This window comes from Ischnura elegans, chromosome 11 (genome assembly GCF_921293095.1).
Source record: "Ischnura elegans chromosome 11, ioIscEleg1.1, whole genome shotgun sequence".
NCBI lineage: Eukaryota > Metazoa > Arthropoda > Insecta > Odonata > Coenagrionidae > Ischnura > Ischnura elegans.
In genome coordinates, this window is record NC_060256.1 from 418,856 (window position 1) to 432,631 (window position 13,776).

The following is a 13,776-nucleotide window of genomic DNA, read 5'->3' on the forward strand; positions in this document are numbered from 1 at the left end:
TGAAGCACAGTTACATGACAAAATGCCGAATATTTTAAATAATTATGATGTAGAACAATAATTAGTTACGGGTAAGACATATAGTGGCGGAGGTGTAGCTTGCCCGCGCCAACATGTAGTTCGCGGCCACTTAGAGTCCCAGCCAACTAGCAGTTGGCCAGTCGGTCACATGCTTTAAGCGGTAAGTGTCGGCGGAGCATTTAAACTGCGCTCGGCACAAAATGTACGAATTTTGCCGTCGGAAAGGCAATTTGCGTAAAAATATCATTAACCCTCCGGAACTCGCGCTGAGCCTGACAGGCTCACATTGTTGATATTTTATAAATAGTTCTTGACCAATTCTCAATAATGCGCTTAGATTTTCTCTACCTTTTCCTTACTCTTTTGGCTACGTTTTACATGCGCAGAATATCCCGATCAACCTATTATAGGGTAGGAATATGATACTTTTGCTTCGTATGCACGCGGTGTGAGCCCCTCAGGCTCAACGCGAGTGCTCGCGTTACATTTTTGATTCTCACCCTTAGCCTATTCTTTTTCTCTAATTGCCTGTATAGACACTATGTAGGCTGTTATGGATAACCTCTAACACTATAATCCTAGTAAAGGTTCTTTTTCTGCCAAATGGGCTTGATATTTTGAAAGTCAAAACTATTTACATGGGAGTATGTCTGAGAAGCCAGTGTTGCTCTTCCTACTGTAATTACAAGCGCGCTATAGTGACACGAAGTAAGCTACTTGTATTGATTTCACACAAAGTTATAAGTTACGGCTCGTTATAATGACACCTCTTTTCGAAAAGTGTATTCACTTCGCCACTCGGCGGCCATAAAATTCGGAGGACACGGTCATTCTGACTAGAGAGTGCACAGATATTGGAGGTGCTCTTCTTCGCTGAAGTTTCAACTGCGCCAGTTCCGCCACAAAACCGTGAGTATTCTTTTCAGCATGCTGGCAGTGATATTTTGCTTGCGATAATTATAGAAAATACAAATAATAACAGCAAAGAAGACAAAAAATGATAGGATATCAGTTTTTATTAGATATTTGAAAATTTTGACAATCGTAAAAGTTCTTACATTATTGGTGAATACACAATCATTTATGAGAAAATTGTGAATTTTCGAGGTCTTTTCACATTCTAGCAATAAATCCCAAGTATACCCAACAAATACGGGATTAAAAAATTTGCTTTGCTAGGTAGTTGCTATAATATTTTATACTTAGAACTTCGAAGTGTATGCTGGTAAACCACCTGATGGATCGTTTTCGGTCAACAACAGCCCTTTTTATATCGTGAAGAGTTTATGCTCCTCATCAGCAGTAGGTACTGGTAGAAATATTTCGATTGACAATTTAATTGCCAGTTTTTGTTTAGTATTTGTTTTGTATTTTGTTAGTTTTTGTTTGTTTTTGTTTATTTTAATTCCGACTTGCCGTGATTGGTACGATCGGAAAAATAAGCGGGAATTGCCTACTTTTTTTCGTTGAAACAAAAAAATAAGAAATCCAGTTCATTTGATATCTGCAAGAACTGTTTTTTTGCGTCATACACTCCAAGAAAGAATAAATTTGTGTTTATGATATCAACCATGAACTAAAACAAAAAAATGATGAATGTAGTGGAGATGAAAGAAAGCCAGAAATGATGTCTTTTTATGACATGACAAAATCGGGAGTACATACACTAGATCAGTTATGCACGGCATACTATGTATCAAGAAATGCACGGCGTTGTCCTATGCCAAGTATTGACGTTATGCTAAATATTGCCGTGGTAAATTCCTACATTTTTCAACTCGGAAACAAAAACATAGAAGTAAAATCTCGGAGAGCGTTATCTAGGCAATTGTCAACTGGGCTCTTAGATAAACACGCGTAAAGAAGAGGAACCATAAAATCGCTCCCCAAAGAGTTAGAGCTAATTATAATACGAGCCTATCAAGACTAACAGAATAGATTAAGCAAAGGCAACTAAAAAACAGAGAACCCAAAGTTCACTAAAATTTGAAAAATGTGTGCAGACTGTAGATACACGAAAAATATAATTACCGGGTATGTCTGCGAAAATAGTGGAAAGTGTAGTATTTGTCTCGAGTATACACATTTATTGTATGGTGCATGCTTGCAGAATAATGTCCATTGCTAATTTTGCCTTCTTTCTACCCTAATATTAACACTGTGTAGTGGTTTACGAGTCAATAAATGAATAACAAGTAATGGTAATCTATTTTATATCACACTCGATATGAAGAAATAATTACATATTTTATCAGACGTAAATGGACTTGATTTTCATGAAATGGGCCATTTCAGCATTATTAGTTTGATTTAAACAAAAGAAGAGGTAAAATAATCGACTTTAATAGGTGAGGATTTGAAAAAGAAAATTGAGCCTGACAGGCTCAGCGCGAGTACTCCCGTTCCAAAAAGGGGCGCGAGTCCTGCAGGGTTAAAGTCGAGTCATCGCATCGATGTGTCGCATTTATTTGCGCACATCGCATCTATATCGCATTTATCGCATTTGCGGTTTTCACGCATTTCTACTCATGAGGAAGGCCTTCTTCGGTGAGAAATTTCACCGTTCTACTTCTGCTTCTACTGGAATACTGGGAAACAGTGACTCAGAGTCGAAACTTATTAGGGTGTTGGATTACGTGTCACGTCATTGTTTCTTAGCATTTTCGGACAAAATTTACGGAATTCTTGACTTAGATCTTGCCTGTGAATGGCCTGAGTTAGGTGGCTAAATGTCTTGCAAACTTGAGAGTCGGGGAGGCACACGAATGATAAATCTCCTGCTTCATCTTAAGGACTTAAGAGGATACTCCGACGGACGCATATAAAAGACTGAAGAAGCCAGCAGCAATGTCGGAGGCTCTGCCGTCTACACAAATAGACACAATCAGTGGATACCCAAGTCCGCTGAATCCTCACCAAACAAGCCTCGAAAATCTACACAAGGATATCTTTGAAATATTGTTTGATACGTGATGTTCCTGTGTTTACTTATAGAGGCTGTATGGCCATTTTATTGCATGGAGAATAGTGCCGTAACCATTGTCGATGATAATGGCCCTTTGGCTGGCAATCATATTCATATTTACAACTACTGCGCTTGAGTGACTAAGAATAGTGGACGAATATAACTACTCGAAAGAATAGTGAATAAAAATAACCATTATGAACCAAAGGATACGTCAGTTCTGCAAGGATATCAGAGCCTCCTTCGTTGATCTTCGGCCGGCCTCTTGAAGAAATCCTGCACTCCTTTTTGCAGTTGAATTGTCACAAATATGTTATTGAAGCTTGCAATAGGTTAATCCACTTATTTGTATATTTTTGAAGCCGGTCGAGATAGGCCCACTGACGGAAAAAGACAGGTGCGGAGCGAAAATGGAAACCTACTGTCCAGGAAAATCGCTTGCAAAAATCATAAAAGTATAGAGAAAAGGGCATTTTGAAGATTATTTTAACTTTCCTTGATCCAAAAACATGCTTGCGCTGCTGGTTCATCCTTTCTATCAAGGTCACTGGTAGGCATTGAACAACATTAGATTCTGACCTCGTTATCGCCCAATGTAGCTACATGGCTGAGGGTCATCCTGAAGAAACACGTTGATGCATAGACAAAATAATTCACTGTATCATCAAAAGTAACCGTAGCAACGGCGTGAAAAAATGTCTTCCCAATCCCAAGCAAAACATTTTCTAGGCGGAAATGGGTTAAAACGTCGAAAACGCCCGTGTGAAAATAATGAAAATAGAACAGTATATCAGTAAATTATATGTAGTATACACTAAGAATGAATAAAAAATTTTAAACTTTGTTTTTCCACAGAATATATTTATAATTACACGACCATACACTAAGAATCTTGAATTTTCACAACATTCCACAAAACCGCGTATTATCAAATGACTTATCGGTCGTAGTTCTAGATATTAGGATTATAGGGCCTAAGAATGGCTTCATCGTCAATAGCGAATTAGAAATACACCCGAATAGCAAAATTATGACTTCTGAAATAATAGTCATCTCAGTTGTTAATTGCGGTAGCTTAAGAAACAATATTCCTGGATTCCACCAGTCAATTAATCATATAAAGAGTTATGATTCATCATATAAAGGCGAATGAATTTCATTCGAATGAAATTCATTCGCCGGTACCGCTATACACGGTGAATGATTACGGTGAATGATTCCGGCGAATTTTCTGCGCAGAAATATTGCGCACTGGTGCGACTATCGATAGTGTATTTTGATTCTAACAATATTTCCGACCGCTTCTGACCACATGATTTGTTTTGGAATTCGCAGACGACGGAATGCTTCGTTTACATGTGCGCTTCAATATGATTTTGTATTGCTTTTACTTTCCGTCGGGCATGACGTACTAAGTAATGAGAGGAATTATAACGGTGCGCATTGATAGCGGAAAACCACTTTATTAAATCGTGCGTTTTGTGATCCCGTAACGAAGTACATAATAATTGTTTTCGCCGCAGAGCAACGATGATATGCTTCAAGATAGTACGCTCTAGAACATGATCATAAGGAAACTTACTCTTCAAATGGCTACCCAAGGTCTTTCCCCTTCCGATTCAGTAAATTATAAAGTACGTGAAAAAATAATTGGGGGCAAAACTGCACATTGTTTCTCGCTCAGAAAAATCATACCTTATGGAGACGAGTCCCGTATTGAAGCCGCAGCGCCCAGCTCCAATAAAAAAACACAATAAGCTTAAATCAAAAGCTCCATTAGGGTGAAGGCCGGTCGATAAGGAGTTTTTATGTTTGGGGTCCCTTCGGGTACACAGTAGGGCGGATCGCAAAAATCGATTTTTTTCAAATCCATCTGGCCCAATGAACAAAAGTTGTGGGACCGATCAAAAATAAGGCCTGAAAATTTTGAGACCTCTACGTGAACCCCTGACCCTCGCTCAAATGCAATTTAGGGGGGGGGGAAGGTCAAAATACAAAAAATATAACATTTTATGGACATTTCCTAAAGATTTTACCGAGTTACTAACCTCATTGAACAAAAACTTCGTGCATTTTGACGTATCTGCCACCATTTAGCCACAAAATGCCTAATTTGAGTCCACGCCCGCGAAGAAAATATTACAACGCCCACGCAGCGTCGCGGATACAAGAGCTGCTACCGATCCCGTCCCCTCCCCGCTCGCTTCTACCCCTCCCACGCCTCCAATACAGCAAAATTCATCCCGCGAGTGCTGCTAGGAGGGCGTTTATCTTTGATAATATAAATCGGAAGATGATAGAAGGTAAAAATCGGTGCGTAGTGAGACGACTTGTCCCTTATTTGGCGCCTCGTCGGCGTTAAACAAATCGATGTTACCAACTTTCAGAGAAGTGATGAAATATTTTTTGATCTGCGAACGCAGGAAAGGAGCCTGCGGTCTACGAAGGTGCCTCTCGAGTGGCTATAAAGGTGTGCGAACTATGCTGACGCCCTTCTCTTCCATTGTGAATGTGACTAAATGGATTTAATGGTACCACAGGGAGTACTATAAATTACGGAAAATTAGAATAGGCCAAAAGTAGGGTTTTATTGAAGTATAAAACTCAAACAATTTTAAAGGAACATTTTTAATTATGCGATATTTTTGCGTGTAAGTGCAAGGAGGAGCATAAGTTTCCCACAATGAAGAAGTAGTTTGAAAGACAAGCTGACGAAAAGAAAGATGATGGCTGCAGGATTGAATCCTAAAGAAACTCGACAACTGAGGAAAAAAAGGGAATCGGAGATCGATGAGTCAACATCGTCAATTCTTTTACGGGAAAATAGTATCAAAATTTTCGTCATCAATTCATTCGAAGAAAATGAAATTAGCCGATTTGTATCTCTACTTTCCTCATAAAATAAACATTAAGGACTATAAACTCAAATTGGAACTTCTTCGGGGAGAATGCGTCTGCCAATTGTGATAGAGGTATATGCAAGTACCAAGCAACAGCAATGATTGTTTCCGCAACTTTAGCCGACGCAAAAGTCATAACTTCGTAAGATACATGAAAGCTAGTGTGCCAGAATCACTTGCGTACACAGAAAAAGGTGCTACCTATTGTACTGACAAATCGCTGTCGAGTTTACAAAATTATCCGAATATTAAGAAAATGTTCATCAGATTTAATACAAGCCTATGCTCATCTTCACCAGTGGAATGACTATTTTCACTTGCTGGGTTTATCCATTCCCCTGTGAGGGGATCTCTGTCAGAAAAACTTTTTGAAAAACTTGTATTCCTCAAGGGGAATAATTCATTCATAGAGAGCAACATTTGATAATTTTTATATTGAAAAATCTCAAATACTTATGTGTGTGTTAGAATTTTTATGATCATATATGAGTTATAACTTTTTAAAAGATGTCTTAGTTTCCTTACAAGTGTATTTTGTATTTTAAAAAGTATTTAAAATACAATTTTGTATTTCAAATACCGAAGTCCAAGGTATTTGGTATTTTGCATTTCAAATACATTTTGTGCAGTATTTTATATTTCAAATGCTCCTCGGCCTGTATTTTGCCCAGCCCTGCCTACTGTGGATAAGAAAAGAGAGGTTTCATCAAAGGGCTACATTTTATTTGAACGAAAGATTATACTCTTGTCTGATGAAAAAAGGCAAGACGACTTATCAATACAAGTTTAGAGGGGAATGTGTGGTGTTAATTGAAGAAACAGTGTTCCACTTTTGGAGGTTTGCCACCCCCGTCGGAGGATTAGCAAAAGTTATAAAATCTGCGATTATCGATTCCTTTCGGAGTGGAAAGTAGATACACAAAATTAAAAAAGGAGGCATCATCCCTTTGCTATAAGCATAATTCCAACACCCCTTGCAGTGTGGGTAAAATCATCTCGGGATTCCCACCGGGTTAATTTTTCCATAATGGCCAACATTTCAATCTCCGACTCGGGGCTCATCCTAAGAGATAAATTTTGTTGAATCCCGAAAAGAGTTCACCCGCATCATTCGTCGGGAAAACATTAAATCCGTATGTCATCCCTTACAGTGGTCTTTTTACTAATTGCACTATGCTGACTTGGATTTGCGACATAAACATTGGGAGGGTAATCTAGGGACCCAATTTGCGTTGCTGCAAGGATGCGTTTGGCGACAAATCCGAGATTTTTTTAATTGCTGGATTTTAATATCGACGTAAAGGACTACACGTTGATGACATATTGGAAAGAGACTCCGGTTCCTTCGGATATATCTGAGATTAGCGCAGTGGAAATTAAAAATCTATTAGTGAACGTTCAAATTTGAAGTTAAATATTCTTTTTATTATACATGCGGACGTGATATTCGTGAAAGAATCCGCCTAAACTTTGTTGACAGCAGCGAAAGACGAGGAATGACACTGATATAAGAAATACAGACTGGAAAGCAGATAATTGAGTAATTCTTTCGTGATTGTTCCTCACCGGACGATGCTGAAACATCAAATATTAGTAAGACTAACGAAGAAAGACGCACTTAAGTGTGAATTTTGGTGCATTTCGGGCGTGGAAGAGGCGAGCGGGGAGGGGACGCGAGCGGCCTTCACCCAAAATCCATTTAGACACAGCTGTCGGACAATACCGGAATAGAAGTGTATATTAGGGCGGATCGGAAAAATCGATTTTTTTCAAATCCATCTGGCCCAATGAAAAAAAGTTGTGGGACCGATCAAAAATAAGGCCTGAAAAATTTGAGACCTCTAGGTGAACCCCTGACCCTCGCTCAAATGCAATTTAGGGGGGGAAGGTCGAAATTCGAAAAATACAGTATTTTATGGTCATTTCCTATAGATTTTGCCGAGTTACTGACCATTAGGCCAAAAATTTCGTGCATTTTGACGTATCTGCCACCGTTTAGCCACAAAATGCCTAATTTGAGTCCGCGTCCGCGGAGAAAATATTCCAACGCCCACGCAGCGTCGCGGATATAAGAGCCGCAGGCCGATCCCTTCCCCTCCCCGCTCGCTTCTACCCCTCCCACGCCTCCAATACAGCAAAATTCATCCCGCGTATGCTGCTAGGAGGTCGTTTATCTTTGATAATATAAATCGGAAGATGGTAGAAGGTAATAAAGGAAGCTTATTGAGACGACCTGTCCCTTATTAGGCGCCTCGTCGGGGTTAAACAAATCGATGTTACCAACTTTAAGAGAAGTGATGAAATAGTTTTAGATCCGAGAACGCAGGAAAGGAGCCTACGGTCCATGAAAAGGCCTCTAGAGTGGCTATAAAGGTGTGCGAACTATGGTGACGCTTCCCTTCCATTATGTGTGTGATTAAATGGATTTAGCGGTACAACAGGAAGTACTAAAACTTGCGGAAAATGCGAACAGGCCAAAAGTAGGGTTTTTGCTGAAGTACAAAACTCCAGCACTTTTGAAAGAACATTTGAAATTATGCGATATTTTTGCGTGTAAGTGCAAGAAGGAGCATAGTGTTCCACCCAATGAAGAAGTACGTTGAGAGACCAGCGGACGAAACTAAAGATGATGGCTACTGGATTGAGTCCTAAAGAAACTCGACAACTGAGGAAAAAAAAGAGAATCGTCAGAGAGCGTTGAGTCGACATCGTCAATTCTTGTATTGGAAAATAGTATCAAAAATGTTCTTCATCAATTCATCCCAAGAAAATTAAACTGAAGAGAAATCATCCGATTTTTATCTCGTTCCTCATCAAACAAAAATTCAGGACTAAACTCAAACTGGGACTTCTGCGTGGAAAATGCGTCTGCCAAATGTGATAGAGGTATATGCAAGAACCAAGAAACAGCAATGATCGTCCCCGCAACTTTAGTTGACGCAAAAATCATAACTTCGTAAGAAACATCCAAGGTAGTTTGCAAGAATTACTTACGTAGACAGAAAAAGATGCTAATTATTTTGAATACGAAAAGACAGGTATCAAAGGGTGTCATCAAAGGGCTACATTTTTATGGAGTAAAGACTTTACTTTTGTCTGATGAAAAAAGGCAAGAGGACTTATCAATCCAAGTTTAGAGGGGAATGTGTGATGTTCGTTGAAGAAACAGGGTCCCACTTTAGGGTTTGCCTCCCCCGTCGGAGGATTAGCAAAAGTTATAAAATCTGCGATTCTCGATTCCTTTCCGAGTGAAAATTAGATACACAAAAATAAAAAGGATTTGAATGCGATGAAGAATACCGCCCAAAAAGGAGGCATCATCCCTATGCTACAAGCATAATTCCAACATCCCTTGCTAGGTGAGTAAACTCTTCTCGGGATTCCCACCGGGTTAATTTTTCCATAATGGAAAACGTTTCAAGCTCCGACTCGGGGCTCATCATCAGGGATTATTTTTCGTTGAATCCCGAGAAGAGTTTAGCCACATCATTCGCCGGAAAAGCATCAAATCATATTTCATCCCTTACAGAGGTTATTTACTAATTGCTCTAAGTTGACTTAGATTTGCGACGTAAACATTGAGAGGGCAATATAAGGAACGAATTTGCGTCGTTGCAAGTATGCGTTTGGCGGCCGATCCGAGATTTTTTAAAGTGCTGGATTTTAATATCAACTTTAAGGACTACTCGCTGATGACATATTGGAGAGAGACCACAGTACCTCCGGCTTGATCTGACCTTAGTGCTGTGGATTTTCATAAATCTATTGATGAACGTTCAAATTTGAAGTTAAATATTTCTTTTTATTATACATACGGACGAGAGATTCGTGAAGAAATTCACCAAAATTAGTTGACAACAGCGAAAGACGAGGAATGACACTGACATAAGAAATACAGATTGAAAAGCAGGTAATTGAAAAGTTCTTTCGTGATTGTTCTTCCACAGACGATACTGAAACATGAAATATTTAGACTAACGAAGTAAGACGCACTTGGTGTGAATTTTGGTGCATTTGGCGCGTGGGAGAGGCTTGCGGGGAGGGGACGCGAGCGGCTTTCGCCCAAAATCCATTTAATCACATCTGTCGGACAAAGCCGAAATTGGAGCGCATATCCGTAGTTCGCACACCTTTATAGCCACTCTAGAGGCCTTTTCATGGACCGTAGGCTCCTTTCCTGCGTTCTCGGATCTAAAACTATTTCATCACTTCTCTTAAAGTTGGTAACATCGATTTGTTTAACCCCGACGAGGCGCCTAATAAGGGACAGGTCGTCTCAATAAGCTTCCTTTATTACCTTCTACCATCTTCCGATTTATATTATCAAAGATAAACGACCTCCTAGCAGCATACGCGGGATGAATTTTGCTGTATTGGAGGCGTGGGAGGGGTAGAAGCGAGCGGGGAGGGGAAGGGATCGGCCTGCGGCTCTTATATCCGCGACGCTGCGTGGGCGTTGGAATATTTTCTCCGCGGACGCGGACTCAAATTAGGCATTTTGTGGCTAAACGGTGGCAGATACGTCAAAATGCACGAAATTTTTGGCCTAATGGTCAGTAACTCGGCAAAATCTATAGGAAATGACCATAAAATACTGTATTTTTCGAATTTCGACCTTCCCCCCCTAAATTGCATTTGAGCGAGGGTCAGGGGTTCACTTAGAGGTCTCAAAATTTTCAGGCCTTATTTTTGATCGGTCCCAAACTTTTTTTCATTGGGCCAGATGGATTTGAAAAAAATCGATTTTTCCGATCCACCCTAGTGTATATCCTAAGTTCCCACACCTTCATAGCCACTCGAGAGGCATCTTCGTAGACCGCAGGCTCCTTTCCTGCGTTCGCAGATCAAAAAATATTTCATCACTTCTCTAAAAGTTGGTAACATCGAATTGTTTAACGCCGGCGAGGCGCCAAATAAGGGAAAAGTCGTCTCACTGCGCACCAATTTTTACCTTCTATCATCTTCCGATTTATATTATCAAAGATAAACGCCCTCCTAGCAGCACTCGCGGGATGAATTTTGCTGTATTGGAGGCGTGGGAGGGGTAGAAGCGAGCGGGGAGGGGACGGGATCGGCTAGCAGCTCTTGTATCCGCGACGCTGCGCGGGCGTTGTACTATTTTCTTCGCGGGCGCGGATTCAAATTAGGCATTTTGTGGCTAAATGGTGGCAGATACTTCAAAATGCACGAAGTTTTTGTTCTTAGAGGGCAGTAACTCGTCAAAATCTTTAGAAAATGTCCATAAGGTGTTATATTTTTTGAATTTTGACCTTCCCCCCCCACTAAATTGCATTTGAGCGAGGGTCAGTGTGTTGTTGCCGTAAAAATAAGTAAACTCCGTTCCGGGTTTCGGCCTCTTTATTGAGTAGCCAACAAGCAACTTTACACTGTCTGGTTTTACAGCAAAATAACCCCCGTCTGCCGCAAGACACGGCCTTTTATATCAGTGGCTCCCGCAGCTCCGCGACCTCGGCGCCCGCTGTCTAATCCGGGGTTGTCATTAAATGGGGCCTCCGCGACGAACCCGCCACATCTCTCCTTCTGAAAAAACACTGAATAAAACAGGGAAAGGAACAGGGAAATGGTTCTAAGGAGTGTATCGTTGAGGGGGACGCACAAGTCGTCCGTATCTCGTCCTGAATACTCCCGTCTCTGGTGGGCTGTGGCTCTTCGCTGTAGACTCGAGGTCGGGAAAGAATGATTCATAATCACTCGACATACTCGGCTGCCGTTCAGCTAATGTCAGCGCCACCCGATTCCTCCTGATGACTCCACTACCCGTCTCAATGAGATTGGACCGGGGATGGCCCGACTCTCCGACAACCGTTCCATACTCCCGACGATCTCTCACCCAAACGGTGGCTCCCGCAGGCAATAGGGGTAGTTCTTTCGTCCGGTGTCGTCGGTCGTAGTTCCTCTTCTGTCTCTCCGCGATGACCTTATTCTTATCCCGTAGGACCGTGAGGCTGGGCCATTTGGGATTCAACTTCGTAGGATGAAATGGCAAAGTCGTTCTCAGCTTACGTCCCATTAGTAGTTCCGCTGGGGAATACCCCGACTCCATGGGTGATGCACGGTATGCAAGAAACCCCAACCACGGGTCTCTTTCTTTCGCCAGTATGTTTTTTACCGTTTTCACCGCTGCTTCCGCTAGTCCATTACTATTTGGGTAGTATGGACTGCTAGTTACGACATCCATTCCGTATTTGTTCGCGAATTCCTGGAACTCTCTTCCTCCAAACGGTGGCCCATTGTCCGTTCGGACTACTTGTGGGATTCCGTGACGTGCGAATATTGATTTTATTTTCGCTATCACGTTCGTGGCCCGCGTATTTTCCAAATACGCGACTTCAGGGTATTTTGAAAAGTAGTCTACGATGACTAAGTACTCACGCCCTCTGCTATGAAAAATATCCATTCCCACCATCTGCCAGGGCCGTGCCGGTGTCTCCGTAGGTCTCAACGGCTCTACTCGCGATGGACGACGTTCGAGACATTCCGGGCACTTGCTTATCATTTCCAGTATTTGATGGGATGCTCCTGGCCACCACACCGACTGCTGCATCCGCCTCCGGCACTTTGAAATAGCTAGATGACCTTCGTGGATACGGCTCAATATCTCTTTCCTCCATGATTCCGGGATGTAAACCCTGGTCCCCTTGACTAGTAGGCCGTCAAGGAGGGAAAGATTTGCTCGTTCGTGGTAGAAGCTGGTATCCTCCAACAGCAGTTTCTCTTTACGTGGCCAGCCTTCTTTCACATACTTAGTTATTCGTCGAGTTCTTTCATCTTCTCGTTGCGCTTTCAACACTTCCTTCATGAGTTTGTCGCTCATTGGTAAATCCGCTTTCACAGCTTCGACGTACAATTCCACGTCTTCATCGGTGAGAATATCGCCTTCTTTTGGGGTTTTGGAGATTGGTGATCGTGAGAGAGCATCTGGCGTATACAATTTCTTTCCGGGAACATAAATTACCTCATAGTCGAAACACATGAGGCGCATACGGAAACGCTGCACTCTGGCGGACAATTCGCTGAGGGGTTTTGTTCCCAATAGTGCCACGAGTGGTTTATGATCCGTACATAGAAGAAATTTCTTGCCTACTAAATAATTTGCTAATTTTTCACACGCCCAGGTAAGCGCTAAATACCTCCTTTTCCAATTGGGCGTAGCGTCTTTCGGTATCTGTCAACGTCCGTGACGCAAAACATACCGCTCTCCAATCACCATCTGACTGCCGCTGCTCTAGTGTAGCTCCCAATCCATATGACGATGAGTCGGCTAATACTCTTGTCGGTCGATTTGTCTCGTACATGGCTAATGATGGGGCACTAGTTAATCTTTGCTTGATTTCTTGGAAAGCTTTGGTGTGCGTAGCAGCCCATGGCAAAGGCTCTTTTTCCCTCATCAGCTCTCTCAACGGTTGGGTAACATCCGCCAAGTGAGGGAGAAATTTCAGATGATAATGCACAATTCCAAGAAATCGACGTATCTCTGCTACCGTTTCGGGCTGCGGCAATTTCTCTATTGCCGTAATTTTTTCAGGATCTGGCTTGATTCCATCCTCGGCCGATATGACATGACCTAAGAATTTTGTCTCTGCGACCCGAAATCGGCATTTCTCGCGATTCAACGTGATCCCATTTTCTCTAAGACGCTGGAGGACGGCGTTCAATCTCACGTCGTGCTCCGGCTGCGTCGCTGCAAATACGAGTATGTCATCCATAACGTTGACTACTCCCTTTAACCCCGTCAATGCTTCAGACATTTGTCTTTGAAAATGCTCTCCAGCTGACGATAATCCCATCGGCATCCGATTAAAACAATACCTTCCAAAAGGGGTAATGAAAGTAGTCAGCGGACGGCATTCCCTCTCTAGTGGTATTTGG

At 41.8% G+C, this 13,776-nt stretch overlaps 1 protein-coding gene across 1 annotated transcript; it reads right to left on the reverse strand.

The window, feature by feature from the left end:
- Window positions 1-11,473: 11,473 nt before the first annotated feature.
- LOC124168371 lies at window positions 11,474-12,085 on the reverse strand. Its single transcript, XM_046546580.1, has one exon. The coding sequence runs from the start codon at window positions 12,083-12,085 to the stop codon at window positions 11,474-11,476; it is 612 nt and encodes a 203-aa protein (XP_046402536.1).
- Between the last annotated feature and the right edge of the window lie 1,691 nt (window positions 12,086-13,776).